This window comes from Taudactylus pleione, unplaced genomic scaffold (assembly GCF_031769625.1).
Source record: "Taudactylus pleione unplaced genomic scaffold, aTauple2 ptg000332l, whole genome shotgun sequence".
NCBI classification, from domain to species: Eukaryota; Metazoa; Chordata; class Amphibia; order Anura; family Myobatrachidae; genus Taudactylus; species Taudactylus pleione.
The window spans coordinates 436,902-453,321 of NW_028284733.1; the positions used below are offsets into that span (position 1 = coordinate 436,902).

At 38.9% G+C, this 16,420-nt stretch overlaps 1 protein-coding gene across 1 annotated transcript in view; it reads right to left on the reverse strand.

The window, feature by feature from the left end:
* Positions 1-9,548: 9,548 nt before the first annotated feature.
* LOC148509055 (HEPACAM family member 2-like) overlaps positions 9,549-16,420 on the reverse strand; it is a 35,383-nt gene continuing 28,511 nt past the window's right edge. Inside the window, exon 4 of the mRNA XM_088443665.1 lies at positions 9,549-10,769. Coding sequence (XP_088299791.1) covers positions 10,753-10,769 — 17 coding nt within the window. The 3' untranslated portion in view covers positions 9,549-10,752. The remainder of the gene's footprint in view (positions 10,770-16,420) is intronic.

A 16,420-nucleotide genomic window follows, 5' to 3' on the forward strand; every position in this document is an offset into this window, starting at 1 on the left:
ATGTAACCATCACCAAAGGTAATCACCCTCTGTGCAGATGGGGGTGTACCTTATATAGTGGAATTCACCACTTTTTTAACAGCAAGAACAATCGCAGTAAATCCTTATTTGTCCAAGTCCTGGAAACCATCAGGCTTATCCCTCCATACAGACCATAGTGAATCAACATATAGAGAAAAATGGAAAGACCATAGTGTAATACTATACACACAAATTTATTCAACAAAAAATAAGCATATCAAAAAATGCCCGTACATGAAATATAAAATGTCCAAGCTTATCTGCATATACGTGTCACTGGTAGAGGATCATACCACACACCACCTCAACGCGTTTCGAACGTCACAAGGATTTTGGACTTCATCAGGAGGATAATGGAAGGTACTGTTCATGGTCCATATATACCCCAAACTATTAATCTTAATTATGGGTGTGAGTACTGCCTAAAACGGGCTCTGTTGTATGCGTTCCGCCAACCCGGAAGTGGTGAGCGCTTGCGTTCCACTATGCGGAAGCGGAAGTCCCACCATCTCCCAGGACGCCTTCTATCTTTAGGTGCAATGCCCTATTTGTTCCCCATGAGTGAGACCAAAACGGCGCTCTGGATATGCTGTATCGGTCACAGTGCCGTCAGCACAGTGCCGTCAGTTTGGGGTATATATGGACCATGAACAGATTGGGACAGTGTGCTTCATGATTGTTCCATGAGATTAATACAATTAATTATAGATGAAAAAAAGAAAGACCTGGTAGAAATTGAAAAAGAACTTAAAAATAAAGAAACAGATATGGAAAAGTTCAAAATAAGCGAGGACTACAAAATAAATGAGGTGGTCCTAGTAAGAAAACTGGAGAGGATAGAATCAGAAGTTATAAAAATTAAAGAAAAGAAGTTCGTTAGAGATAAAATGGATTATTTGAATGGGAAAATTAAAAAATGGAATGGCAATATCCAGGGATCGTATCCTGTTAAGAGGGATGATTCCAGAACAAGGAATTTTGGAGAATGGACTAGATCACAGTCCAAACCCAAGTATTCACGCAATAGGGTAGTTACACCGAAAAGAGTAAAATTTGAGCATCAAAATCGTTATTCCACTCTAAGTAGACTAGGATCCAATACTGATACAGATTTTTTATCCCCATTAGCCTCAGACCCCGGAGAGATATTACTAGGGGCAACGGGTTGCCAAGAAGAAGTAAGACGATCCTCAACACTAAAAAGAAGGCTTGTAGACGAAGGGGAAGAAGGGGGGGCATTAAGCGAATACAAAAAAAGGAGAAACCTTCAGAATTAGTCACAGAGACAGATCTTAAGATTAAGGGGCTTTTTAACCTTTCTTCACATGAGCTTACGAAAGCGGAGATATCATTATTAAATAAAGGTCTTTCCTTCGCCCCTACAACACAGCCTAATAATTTTCAATAGTTTATTGATCTTAACAAGTTTGTCAGAAAACTGACGTTGAAGAGACATTTTATAAAAAAAGATCAAGCCACCATAAGTAGTAATGAGAGTGGTTCGAAATCAGGTTTAAAATTACCCTCTCTAAATACTATCCACTAGAATCTAAAAGTAGTCAAATTGACATGTTCTATCAACTTGTGAAAAAAGATTTATGTGAGGTGGATAATGCTATTCAGGGCATAAAAAGTAAAGATAACCTGACCAATTTTGAGAAAAATGCTTTAAAAAATGTAAGAAAAAATTAGGAAATCGTATTAAAGCAGGCTGATAAAGGCGGCGGCCTAGTAATTATGAATAGAACAGACTATGTAACTGAGGGTCAGAGGCTATTGAATGATGTTTCTTCATATACTCGATGGGGACCCCACTTTGGGGTTTGTGGAAGAACTTAGAGCTGTATTAATAGATGCTTTTAAAAAAGAGATTATTAACAAAGAAGAATTTCAATATCTTGTAAAAAATAACCCGGTGATACCTATATTTTATTTTCTCCCTAAAATTCATAAGGACTGATTAACCCCCCGGGTAGACCGATAATGGCGGGTATAGATTCTCTGACTGCACACATTTCAGAATATGTGGAGATCTTTTTAAGTGAATATGTATTTAAGTTGAAGTCATACACTAAAGACACCATGAGCATATTACAGATATTAGAGAATTTTATATGGGAAGAAGATTATCACTGGGTGACTATAGATGTTCAATCACTTTATACATCGATTGATCATAGAAAAGGCATTGAATCATGCAAAGAGTTTCTCATTGAAGATGTGGATCTGAGTCCATTACATAAAGATTTTATATGTATTTTAATGGATTTTATTTTGAAACATAATTATTTTAAATTTCTCAGTGATTTTTATTTGCAAGTCTGTGGCACAGCGATGGGGACTGTATTTGCACCTAGATTTGCCAATTTACACATGGGCAGCTGGGAAAATGTTTATATTTATGGAAATACTATATTTAGAAGCAATATTGTCTTATACCAACGATACATTGATGACATTTTGATAATATGGAAAGGCAATGAATTAAGATTTAAAGAGTTTATGGATTACATTAGTGAAAATGATTACAATTTATCATTCACGTATAAATGTGATGATCATCAAATAGAATATTTGGACCTAATACTAATGAGCACTGGAACTGATATTCATACAAAGAGTTTTGTAAAACCGGTAGACACTAATTCATATGTACACTTTGATAGTGGACATGTGTTAAAAAGGAAAACTAATATACCTTATTCGCAGTTCTGCAGAGTCAAGCGGAATTGCAGTGTTCCGGATGTATGTGAGGAACAATTGGCACTATATTCCAATAGGTTTAAGGCTAGGGGTTACCCAGAAGATCTCCTAACGGAATCAATGAATAAAACCAGAAATACTAATAGAAAAGATCTTTTGAAGTATAAAGATAAAGCTTGTGAAAAGGGTAAGGAGGTCCTATTCATTACCCCTTTCAATAGAGAAGAGAAAAAAATCCATAATACCCTGATGAAACACTGGGGGATTTTAAAAATGGATGGAGTTCTCAATACTATTTTACCTGATAAACCCACGGTGGTTTTTAAGAAAGCTAGAAATCTTAAGAGTATTTTAGCACCCAGCCAGTTGAGAAAAAAGAATCCATAAACAGAAACATTTGGGGAATTCAGCAAAAAGGTTTTTTCAAATGTGGTCATTGTAGTGTATGCAGGTTCACACATCCTATTTCTAGAAGTTTTATGAACTGGGATGATTCAAAAAGTTTTATGATTAAAGAGCGTATGAACTGCCTAACAACATGGGTTATCTATGTATTAGAGTGCCCCTGTAAATTAAAGTACGTGGGAACAACAAAAAGACCATTAAAAATGAGAATACAAGAGCATGTTCGTAGCATTAAGAATAAACAGGAAAATCACAGTGTCCCCAGACATTTTAAATCAGTGCATGATTCAAATTTAGAAGGTTTTAAATTCAAAGCCATAGAACATGTGGAGATTGGAGAACGTGGTGGAGATATAGAGAATAAATTATCCAAGAGAGAGATGTTTTGGATTTACACACTAAATACTCTAAATTGCACCTTTTTTAACGTGAACTCACTGAGATGAGATTGATTTTTATTAGAAGGATTTTAGAGAATTTTTATTACATTGATATTGCCATTCTTATATTCTTATATTCTTATTTTTATATTTCTATATTTTATATTATTCTTATTTATTACACATATATATATGAATTTAATATGTTTTATTGTTATGTTTATCCATTTTAGAATATTTGTTATTGTTGTGAATTTATTATTATTGTAATTGTAGTGGTCCTATATATATTTCCCATCCTATGTGTTAAGTATATTAGGATTTTATCTTCCAAGCGCTGAGAATAGTGTCAGCCTAAGGCAAAATGGCCACTGGCTGAACACTAGAGGTAAAAGACCTCAACAAAATGGCCCCCACCATTTGGATACACAGGCAGGGTGAAGCTAGGGCGACACCTGGAGCTGACGGCACTGTGACCGATACAGCATATCCAGAGCGCCGTTTTGGTCTCATTCATGGGGAACAAATAGTGCATTGCACCTAAAGATAGAAGGCGTCCTGGGAGATGGCGGGACTTCCGCTTCCGCATAGTGGAACGCAAGCGCTCACCACTTCCGGGTTGGCGGAACGCATACAACGGAGCCCGTTTTAGGCGGTACTCGCACCCATAATTAAGATTAATAGTTTGGGGTATATATGGACCATGAACAGTACCTTCCATTATCCTCCTGATGAAGTCCAAAATCCTTGTGACGGACGAAATGCGTTGAGGTGGTGTGTGGTATGATCCTCTACCAGTGACACGTATATGCAGATAAGCTTTTACATTTTATATTTCATGTACGGGCATTTGATATGCTTAATTTTTGTTGAATAAATTTGTGTGTATAGTATTACACTATGGTCTTTCCATTTTTCTCTATATGTTGATTCACTATGGTCTGTATGGAGGGAAAAGCCTGATGGTTTCCAGGAATTGGACAAATAAGGATTTACTGCGATTGTTCTTGCTGTTAAAAAAGTGGTGAATTCCACTATATAAGGTACACCCCCATCTGCACAGAGGGTGATTACCTTTGGTGATGGTTACATCATATACTAATTTAATGCACTAGGAGGTGCCCTTTCTCCACCTTTTTGTTTTACAGAAATTTATGCTGTCTGGGCAGCAGTACATGGGAGTAGGAGCAGCCACCCTATATACCTGGGGAGTGCATCTTTTGATGAACAGATACTGAGATTATATTGACTTTTTAGGACTCAGCGCCGTGTACTACCTTTTTCATAATATATATATATATATATATATATATATGTATACACAAATAGGGGGCACCAGTCAAAATTTTACCTAGGGCACCAAACTGGCTCTGGACACAGGGGCTAGAGTGAGGCAAAGAGACATGGGATAGGTAGGGTGAGGCTGAGAGACATGGAAGCTGGGCTGAGGAACAGGGGTATTGGGTGAGAGACATGGGCTGGGGTGAGGCTGAGAGACACAGGGGCTAGAGGGAAGCTGAGAGGCACAGGGGCTGGGTGAGGATGGGAGATACAGGGGCTGGCATGAGGCTGAGAGACATGGGCTGGGATGAGGCTGTGAGACACAGGGTCTGGTGTGAGGCTGTAAGACACAGGGGCTGGGGTGAGACTGTGAGACATGGGTTGGGGTGAGGCTGTAAGACACAGGGGCTGGTGTGAGGCTGTGAGACACGGGCTGGGGTGAGGCTGTGATACACAGGGGCTGGGGTGGAGAGAGAAGGGCTGGGGAGAGGCTGACATACATGGGATGGGGTGAGGCTGTGAGACACAGGGGCTGGGGAGAGGCTGAGAGACATAGAGGCTGGCGAAAGGCTGAGAGACACAGGCTGGGGCGAGGCTGTTCGACATAGGCGCTGTGGTGACTGAGTGATACAGAGGCTGGGGTGACTCTGAGCGACACATGGGCTGCAGTGAGGCTGAGAGACACACGGGCTGGGGTGAGGCTGAGAAAACACAGGGGCTAGAGTGACACTGAGAGACACAGGGTGTGGAATGAACCTGAGAGACACAGGGTGGGGAATGAAGCTGGAGAGACACAGGGGCTGGGGTGAGGCTGAGAGACACAGGGCTGGGAATGAAACTTAGAGACACGGGCTGGGGAATGAGGGTAAAAGACACAGGATGGAGAATGAAGCTGAGAGCATAGGGGAGGGAATGAGGCAGAGAGACACAGAGGTGCAGATGAGGCTGTGAGACACAGTGGAATGGATGAGGCTGAGAGACAAACCATGGGGATGAAGCTGAGAGACACGGGGGAGGAATGATACTGAGAGAGGGATGGGAAATAAAGCTGAGAGACATGGGTGGGGAGATAATGATGCTGAGAGACACAGGGGAGATGAGTGGATGGCTGGAGATGGAGAGACAGAGCGGGATGAGGCTGGATACACAGGGATGGTGCTGGGGCAACACAAGCGAAGATGAGGCTAAAGAGACGAGGGTTGAGACTGGTGTAACACAGGCAAGGATGAAGTTGGAGAGACAAGGGGGGTTAAGGCTGAGAGACACAGTTGGGGATGAGGCTGGAGAGAGCCAATGGCCGACCTGCATGTACCTACTGGGAGGGGATAAGGGATACCAAAAACATGAGTGTGCCAGGCCCCAATATTCCTGTTGCTGGCCCTGCTTTTATCTGAGTCCTTCCTAGTGGTGGCTGAATCCTGTCACTGTGGGGTAAAATTTCTAAAGCTTCTTAAGCAGCCAGTTGGTGGTATTGCCCCATAGCAACCCATCAGCTTCTGTCTATCATGTCTATATTGCATTCTAGAAAATGATAGACAGAATCTGATTGGTTGCTATTGTGGTACCCCAGAACCTGGGAGTACCTCATGTTGTGTACCCTTATATATGTGTTGTTGGACATTTGAATGTATTCATTGGTGACAGTGGACAATGTAGCCAGCTTCAGGAGCTGGCGTGCGGCTGGAGAGACTGGACCTCCAATGCAATAGAGTACCAGTGCCCCATGACCAGAGGGGCTTGTATTGACAGTTGGGCGGCAGTTGGTGTGTGCAGTTGGCAGGTGAACTGTGAAGGGGAAGCTGCGCTGCGGAGGGCCGCTGAACGAGCTGCTGGAGAGTGCCGGGAGCTCAGTGAACTGAGTGCTGGCAGCCGCCTCCCTTAGTGAGGAGCAGCAGTCGGAGGTGTTTCTGGGCAGAGCCACAGTTTGATGTCAGTGACTGGAGGCTGTACCGGACCCTGCAGGCACAGAAAGGAGTCGTGGTTATCGCGGGGGGTAAGAGGCTTGGCTGCACACACTCTTCTACAACTACCCGCTAACAGTGGCCCGCAGCTAGCTGGCAGCTACAGCCCTATGTATAGTGCCCAGCAATAACCTCCCCAGACACCAGTGCAGAAAAGGAGTTATAATTAATAAGTGTCTACAGCCTGAAACTTTATAAGCCGCACAGAGCCTTAGACTTGGGACTTGTGGGCAGGAGAGTCCCCGTAAGGAGCTGCAGGAGTTGCATATAATAAATCCCATCCGAGCAGCTCTGTGTGCAGTAGGAGAGGCAGAGCCATCTAACAAACTATCACAGTAGTCCATTTGTAGCAACAAGGTTGCAGCTCTATTGACATTAACATTGTTGCAGAGTCTGTCAGCCAGGATTAAAAAGAAAGACAATTGCACTTAGGAGCAAGGCAGCTATATATTAACCCACAGTGGAGCTATTACTGCGTAAGCAGGATACAGTCAGAACTTCCAGCTAATAACCCGGGCAACGCAGTGTACACTCAGGAATATTTAATACAGTATTAATTCATGAACTAATATCTTCTGGCCAGTAAAGCTTAGGGAAAATAATCCGCAAACTGAGAGACTAATTTAAGGACTGTTAGTTATTGTCTTACTGTTTAGTTACAGCGTTTAAGTTAATCTGTGGTAGGGAAAGTATTGCATGCATTAACCTCTTAAAACCAACAGGAGAAGAGGAATCCCTACCGATTGCGAGGGAGCTGTGTTCCTGAATAATAAAACCTGAATTGTTGTTTTTCTCGTGTGAACTGTATCTGTTATTGTAATTGAACTTCTAACTTTTACTACGAAAGTGTTATCTTGTTCACCGTGTGCATCACTTATAAATTTATTGTAAAACTATTATCTATTGACATTGCATGATCTTATCTTATTTACTTGTTTGTCTCACGTTAGCCCTTACTTCTCTGTATAAAAACCAAGAACCTATCCTCAATATTATCTGAGACTTCTTCGTGGTACCATGATTTACGAGGGTGTCACATATATACAGTATAGGGTGTTATTTACCAGCAAAATTTAATCTGCAGAAACCCGTTTGCTAGTTTTCAGCGACTTTGATCTTTTTTTTTTTTTTTTTTTTTAAACATTTTATTAGTGTCTCAAATAAGTACATAGATATAACATATAAAAGTACAATAAAGACACAATTTTCTGTTTTTGTTAACAACAAAATATATATACTGAAATCATACAAAGTAACAGTATATTGTAAATATAGAGTAAATAAAATAAAATAGACAGGGGAGGGGGGGAAATGGGTGGGGGAGTGTAGAATGTCTGATGAGCCACAATTTATTTAAAACAACGTCATACCGAGAAAGAAAGCCATCATTCTCTGTCACTACTCACTATAGTTGCCTACAGAGATACCAATTGGTTAGTTCAAACACTTTACACATTTTTTGTATTGAGTCTATCGAAATAGCAGGAACGTATGGTTCCCATTTATTATAAAAATGTTTGACTCCATTTTCAATTTCAAACAAAGCATTTCTCCTGTCTATGTACATATGATCTAATAATGCTGACTGTATTTCTCCTATGGATGGGATAGATTTTGTGATCCATTTGTGAAGAATAGCCTGTTTTTCTGGAGTGACTATCAAAGTTAATAACGGAATTAAATGCGATATATCGTCTTGCGTGGACCATAATGCAAAATGGGCAAACAGAAAAGCAGGTGGTGAAAATTGTAGATGTAATTGAAAGGTGCGATTAATAAAATATAAAACTTTATACCAGAATCTTTTGATTTTTGGACAGTTTAAGAAAACATGTGCAAAGGATGCTTGCTCCCCAGCGCATCTGGGACAACGCCCATCATCATCTGAGACCATATATTTCCTACAGTTTGGAGCTATATAAGTTCTATGGAGAGTTTTGTAATGAATTTCTTGTAATTTAGCTGAAGCCAAGATCTTTAAAGTTTTATTGGTGTCAGAAATTATGGTTGAGAAATCAAGAATGTTTTTCACTTCTCTTTCCCATCTACTTTGAATCTTAGCCCATAGTTAGTGACTTTGATCTTAAAAAGTAGAAGTAATTGCTAGCAATAAATTAGCCATGTAAACTGATTTGTAATGAAATAATTAAATGACAAATTACAATTAATATAGAGGATCAATAAAAGACAAATATGCTGTTTAAATTTATCTTTTACCAGGTGTTGTTCCATAATAAGTAATATAGGCCCTCATTCAGAGCCGTACGCTCTGAGCAGAGCGCACGCTCTGCATGAGGGCCGGGCTCCATTTTCATGGAGCGTCCTCCTGGACGCTTGTATAGCTGTGGGTCACCACCCACAGGATATACGAGCGTGCATTTTGATGGCCGCGATGGTCGTGACCATCGCGACCATCGAAATTGCGAGCCGGAGCCTGCGGTTGAGGTTTTCAACCGCAAGCTCCGGAGTGATTTTGGCTCTATCAGAGCCAAAATCACTCCCACTGACATCACTAGTGATGTCAGTGGGCCGGCTTCTGACGGGAGGCGTTCCCGTGGGAACGCCCCCATCAGGGAGGCACACCCCCGGCACGCCCACCAAAGGGGGCGTGCTGTCAATCAACATTGACAGCACGCCCCCTTTGATCGGACACAACGAGCGAAGGAAAGTCCTTCGCTCGTCGTGTCTGGCGCATGCGCACGACGGAGCTCCCTCCGTCGTGCGCATGCTCAGTGCAGACCATCGACCCACTTGCGAGCGGACAGCCACTCGCGAGTGGGTCTGAATCAGGCCCATAGACTCCAATCCAGTATACTTAAACATTTGTTATTTTATTAATTAATTAAATAAATAGATCAAGACCTTAACTGGGAGACATAATGTATTCCCCAGGGTTAATGCAGCAATCAACAATGATGGACATTGTCCAACAGTATTTATACCCTATTACAATATTCAGGCAATACCCCTCCCCTGTACACCCACTGACATTATCAGATAGACAAAGCTTGTTCTTGCTAGCTCCTCCTTGGCAATCAGAATAGAAAGTACATTCCTTTTGAGATACTCATTGCTTGGTGTATCTCTATATTTGGTCTGAGTATTTTCTTCAACACAAGTATACATATATGGGCAAGCTCTTGTTCACTGTGTTAGATAAACAGTTTCCCTTGGGAGCAGCCTTAAAGACACACACTAATTTCCATTTAAATGTGAGTTTGGACAGAGGAACAAAATGGACGTGCAAATGCCCTATTGAATCTCATGAACTGTTTCATTATACAGCATAAAGCATATGTAAATATGGAATTATGTAAATTAGTCTTTGACAGCTCCACCTTTAGATAAGCACATTTATTACATGTGCTATATCTCATCTCCATTTCTTGTATGTTTTCATTCATTTTTTTAAAGTAGCCATCTGAATACAGCATAGGAAAACTACAAAATAAAAATCAGGATTAAGATTTCAAGAATAAACATTGTCTGTACATAAAATATGTTAAAAAACATTTCTAAACCTGAAAATCAAAAATTAGTATCTAATCATGATCATCATAAATCACTTTAGAGTCTTTATCATAATGTATTCATAGAAATTCTTCTTTTATAGTGTAAGCCTCATTTATGTAATTGATAATAATGGTTTCTTCATCTGTAGTATCATTGGTCAAATAACTTCAACAGTGAATTCCAAGATTTGTATAAAAGTTCCACAATATCCTCCAGTCTGTACAATTAAGCAATCAATTATGGGCGGTGTTGTAGTAACAGTTCATTCCGGAATATTTTTAATAAATGTCCATCATATATGAATGTCTTATCATATAAAGTCCAGTATCATTGTCAATAAATTGGTCCAGTTCAATAATTTTATGTTGATTATCCAAATATCCCCAATTATCATACATAAGGATGTTAGCAAAGGTTGTACCAACATGATGTCTCACTGAAGTATCAATCAGGGAAATGTATTTTTATTCACTGGATCAATATCTCTTCTAAAACATCTGGTATGCTGCAAAATAATTTATCACAAATTATTATGAGTTATAACATAAAATTGTAGTATCAGTCTGCTTAAAAAGGAAATATCTTCTGAATTAATTGGCAATAATTTGTAAGCATGCTTTCGTCATAGGTAATAAAGATCATTTGGTAACAAGAAAATAACATCAATCCCAAATATCATAGTAGTAACTAACATTACTAACATGTCTGAACTATATTATCTGTATAACTATTTGGAACACTCACTATTGGAACTAATCCCTAGGAGTGTATAATCAAATGCCTCATTGTAAAAATACATTGTACATAATAAGCATTTAGTCCTTTAAAAATCTTCCTTACATTGTTCATTATAGCAAGGAACTTAAGGTTTGTACACAGTAAAGATTTTATTACAATATTCTGATTCAACATTTTCTACTTGTATTGGACTAGTAAACATTCCTGCAGTTATTCAAATCTGAGGTGTAGTTTGCTTCATTTCATATACTTTCTTATTAAAACAAAATGGAGTACGTTCACTTACATATTAAAATAATATAATTACTAGTGGTTTTGTCAAGTTATAGTTATCAGTAATCCCTTTTCCCTTTTTTTTTCAACTTTTAATGACATAATTCTCACCTGGTTTTATGTTAATTATCTTAGTATTTTCATTATATTTCAACTCAAGAATGGTTCTGGCACAAATTCAATTAGTAGCATTTAATACTTTACCCATCAATGAATATATTTGTAGAATTGGATAATCTTTTGAATAATATCCATACACCATAGTATACACCTTTCTTCTGGTTTAGTACAGTAAATGTAAATGTACTTTTCAATAGATGATAAATCAGATTTCTGATACCGATCATTTAACCTGCTTAGAAAAGAGGAAGGAAAGGACTTATTAGAATAACCCCATCATCCACACTACTGGATGTGTAGTTATACCATACCATAAACCCTTGCTCACCCTCTCTCCAAAAAAAAAATAAGTCTCAATGTTGCAATAAAAACGATTGTTTCCATCACGCAGCTAAGAAAAGTTTTCTTTGTCATCAGTCTATATCATAGGGCCTGATTCAGACCCACTCGCAAGCGGCTGTCCGCTCGCAAGTGGGTCGATGGTCTGCACTGAGCATGCGCACGACGGAGGGAGCTCCGTCGTGCGCATGCGCCAGACGCGACGAGCGAAGGACTTTCCTTCGCTCATTGTGTCTGATCAAAGGGGGCGTGCTGTCGATGTTGATTGACAGCACGCCCCCTTTGGTGGGCGTGCTGGGGGCGTGCTTCCCTGACGGGGGCGTTCCCAAGGGAACGCCTACCGTCAGAAGCTGGCCCACAGACATCACTAGTGATGTCAGTGGGAGTGATTTTGGCTCTGATAGAGCAAAAATCTCTCCGGGCCTTGCGGTTGAAAACCTCAACCGCAGGTTCCGGCTCGCAGTTTCGATGGTCGCGATGGTCACGACCATCGCGGCCATCAAACTGCACGCTCGTATAGGCTGTGGGTGGTGACCCACAGCTATACGAGCTTCCAGGAGGACGCTCCATAATTATGGAGGGCGACCCTCATTCAGAGCGTGCGCTCTGCTCAGAGCGTACGGCTCTGAATGAGGGCCATAGTCTATTGTAAGCAATAATCTCCATCTTGATTGAAGAGTTTTCATAAATGCAACTTAGTCTTTATATCTCAGTCTTTATATCAGCACTTGAGTCTGAGTCTTTAGTCCCCTTTAAGCTTGGATCTTTCTGACCTTTTTCAATGCGAGCCATGGATCCAGGTGTCCTTCTCAGCAACCTTTATAGCTGTATCTGTTGTCAGCATTACTTTGCCATGCCAAGGAACATCGTATTCATCTGTAAGGGAACCAGAATGTAACAAACTTCTCATCATACCATCATAGTCTCTAGACTGCATTTCATCTGCTGGACCAAATGCTGATGTTGGTTGAATATCCTGTTGAGCTTTCCCGAAAATCTTCTTGTTGTAGCTGCTTAGACAATTGTATAAAATATTGAACAGTCAAATCATGTTGTCATCTCAAATCAGTCTTTGGTTTAGTAACACATCTTGATTGTAGTTAAAAAAAAACCCAATTAATAAGGAGAGATTGAGATAAGGCTCAGGTGTGATTCTATTACTATGAAGCACCAAATGTAGGCCTTCAAACAATGCCATTCCTGTCTCTTTTGTAAGTTTAACTAATCTATTTCTTATAACACCATTGTGTGTAACTTTCATGTTATTCCCATCATTTCACTTATTTGAAAAACTTCCCCTGTAACTTTCAATAACAATTACAGTAAACAAACTATACCTTACATACAAATTCCTCCAAAATCTCTTCTCTTAGCATTACGGAGCTATAAATTCAGTAAACTCCAAAAACATGCTAACACTATATTTTAAAACATCCTGAAACCTTAACAAGAACATACTTTAATCCTCTTTTTAATCGACATACTTCAATCCTTTTTAATCAACATACTTCAATCCTTCTTTTTTCTTCATTGGTAACTGAATAAAATCAATTATCAATAGTACTTTGAAAATGTTTTAGTAAGTACCATTTTCTCTACATTATTTATCTACCAAATTACATAAACATTCACATTTTCACTTTATCTCTGGCTCGAGCATACCAGTATGATTGTACAATGTGATTCATATTGTCTGCTCTTAAATGTACTAACCCATGAACAACCTCTATAAGGCTTGTAATAATTTCAATTCCACTCAAATACCCATTATCATCTTCTCTTGTAACAATGCTTTAATTTCCAAACATTGACCTCATTGTGAGAAGTATTTTACTGATATTGTCTTAATTGGTCAAATTGTGATATTCTTAAACAACATCAACTGAGTTTCTATAACTGGCTCATCATATGTACTTAAAATTACCTTTCATATTACCCTGTCAGCTAATATTTTACCCATGGAAATAATATCAATCTCTTTCATATGTGCCCGACATTTAACTACTGCAACTTATTTTTAGTAAACATATTGCTTCTTTCAGTTATTTAACTGTTTGTACATGTAAAATTGTAGTTCCCAGAAGCTATGCGGTAACCCCTATGCTATAACCAATTCTGTACATTACATTCAGCTAACTACGTTGAATTTGGTAGTTACTGTAATGCATTCCCTGTAACCAAAAACATTATATATCTGTCTGAAACAGCTATCATCAGTAAAGAGAACTAAGTCAGGATTATCTAATGAAACTTTCCATTATTTATATTTCATTTCATATTCATTGTCTTCCTTTTTCCTCACCAGTAACCATAATCAACCATATTCCCCCCTGTTGAGGATAAAGAAGATCAATGTAGCACAATTGAAAATATGACATATGTAAGATTGATAGGAGTCTAAAATATTATCCACCATTGAAAAAATGTGGCTGTAGGAACATGTTTAAGTTGAGCATTATTAAATATCTGAATAACAGTATGTAAAACAAATAGATGCAATTCAACTTAACAATAAATGCCACCCTTTAAGGATATAAATGTGTTCAACCTGCTGGAAAACAACGTCCTGTATATTTAATATTATCAGTATACAGTTGGATTTTGTCCCATTAAACTTTTAACTTGCTTCTGCAAAATTGTTAGTATCTCTTATTGAAGTTTAAAATAACTTTGAATATAACCACAGATCACTGTTAGATAAGGACTGAGTCATCTGTAAGAACAAAAAAAATCGCAGATTATTCATCAAACATTGTAAACTGTTTGTGACTTTTTTTTTTGTAGAATATTACCCGTCTTTTTAAAACACTAAGTGTACAGCGTATCTACTAAAAAGCATGTCTCATAACAGTCTTTTATCAGTACCCTGGCTGAGGTACAAAAGAAACCTATGATGCAAGAATACAGACACAGTCTCATGCTCTGAGATAGTTAAAGCATTTCCTTGAAAACTTTTTATTCCTCCTCGGTGCAGCTTTTCGATCTGGGAGGGGTATACAGAGAGAGTGATACTCACACTGACTCACAAAGTACACAGACAGACAGTTCTCACTCTGAAAATATTGAAAGATTAAGTTAAACAGTTATCATTACAAGGCAAACTAATTATCTCTTTTAGTTTTCAGTATCATTTATATGCGGACATACTCAAATCTCCCTATCCTCCCCAGATTTGTCACCATATATGCTGGTTTATGCCACTGACTGTATCCAAAACAGAATTAATGATATATCAACCAGCCAATAGTATTTACCAACCTGATATCTCTATAACTATTGACAACTCGACAATCAACCCCACTTCACAAGCTCGCTGCCTAGCTGTCATCCTTGACTATAAACTGTCTCATGTTCCTCACATTCAATCTGTCTCTAAATCCTGTTACATACATCTAAAAAACATAACCAAAATTCAACCATATTTTACGCAAGACACTGCAACACATCTAATGCATGCAGTCATTATTTCCTCATTGACAATTGTAATAGTCTCATTGTTGGACTTCCCAAAAACAGTTTCTCCCTACTACAATACATTGTGAATGCAGCTGCGAGGTTGATCTTTCTCACCAAACGTTCAGTTGTCTTCTGATCCGCTCTGTCAGTCCCTCTATTGGCTGCCGGTCTTCTACCGTATTCAATTTAAAATACTTACACTCACGCATAAAGCTATTAACCAAACCACATCAACATATATCTCTTCACTTATCTCAAAATATCATCCAACCCGACATCTCTGCTCTGCACAAGATCTGCATCTGTCATCCCCCTTTTAAAGTTAACAATTATGTTAAAGGATAGTTCTTCCCACTCTAGATATTAAAATGTTACCCTATTACGTTATGCATCATTCAACGTATCCTTCAAAAGTCCCTTAAGCATGTAATCATGTTGAATCCTTTATGATTATCAGCAACTGTCTCAAACATTTCTTATTTAGTCTGGTATAACGTAGCATTAAACATTTGGCTTATGGTCAGTAATAATATCAACACTATTTATCTCAAAAATCACATTTCTAAAAATTAGCTGTTTTCAAACTTTCTCTATTGGTTTATGTAACAATGATAATGTAAGAACTCTATAAGCCTTTATAGTTCTCTTGCTTTTGTAAACTCTCTTTTGTCTGGGACATTCTGAACTTCTAAGCACTTTTTCTTGGCAACAATAACGTAAAACATTACAGACACAGTCATAGGAATAGCAATAGCAGCCTGCAGTCTGCTGTGCTCATCTCAACAACATGCATTGGTATAAGAAAGTGTAGAGTTTAAGGACATGAATTACGCAAGCGCGCGAGGGCTGATCTCTGCACTTAATTTAGAATTATTCATACCAATTATGTAAACATTACAAATTTACACTTTACGCTGCGCATTTTATTTCCATCCACTGGAATACACATTTTATTATCTCTTATCATTTTAACACCATTCATAGAACAGAATAAGCTTTCTATGATCACCTGTTTTTCTCCAAGCAAATACCAGGGGCAAACGCAGGATTCTCAGGGAGGGGTTTCCAATATATATGTCCACACACACACATATATAAGTAGTTGCGCACGACAGAGGCCCCCAGTAGTAGTTCTCCCTATGTAGTGCCCCTTATATAGTGCCCCCGATAGTAGTCCTGTCCCTAAGCAGTGCCCCTTATATACTGCCACCAGTAGTCCTCCCCCTATGC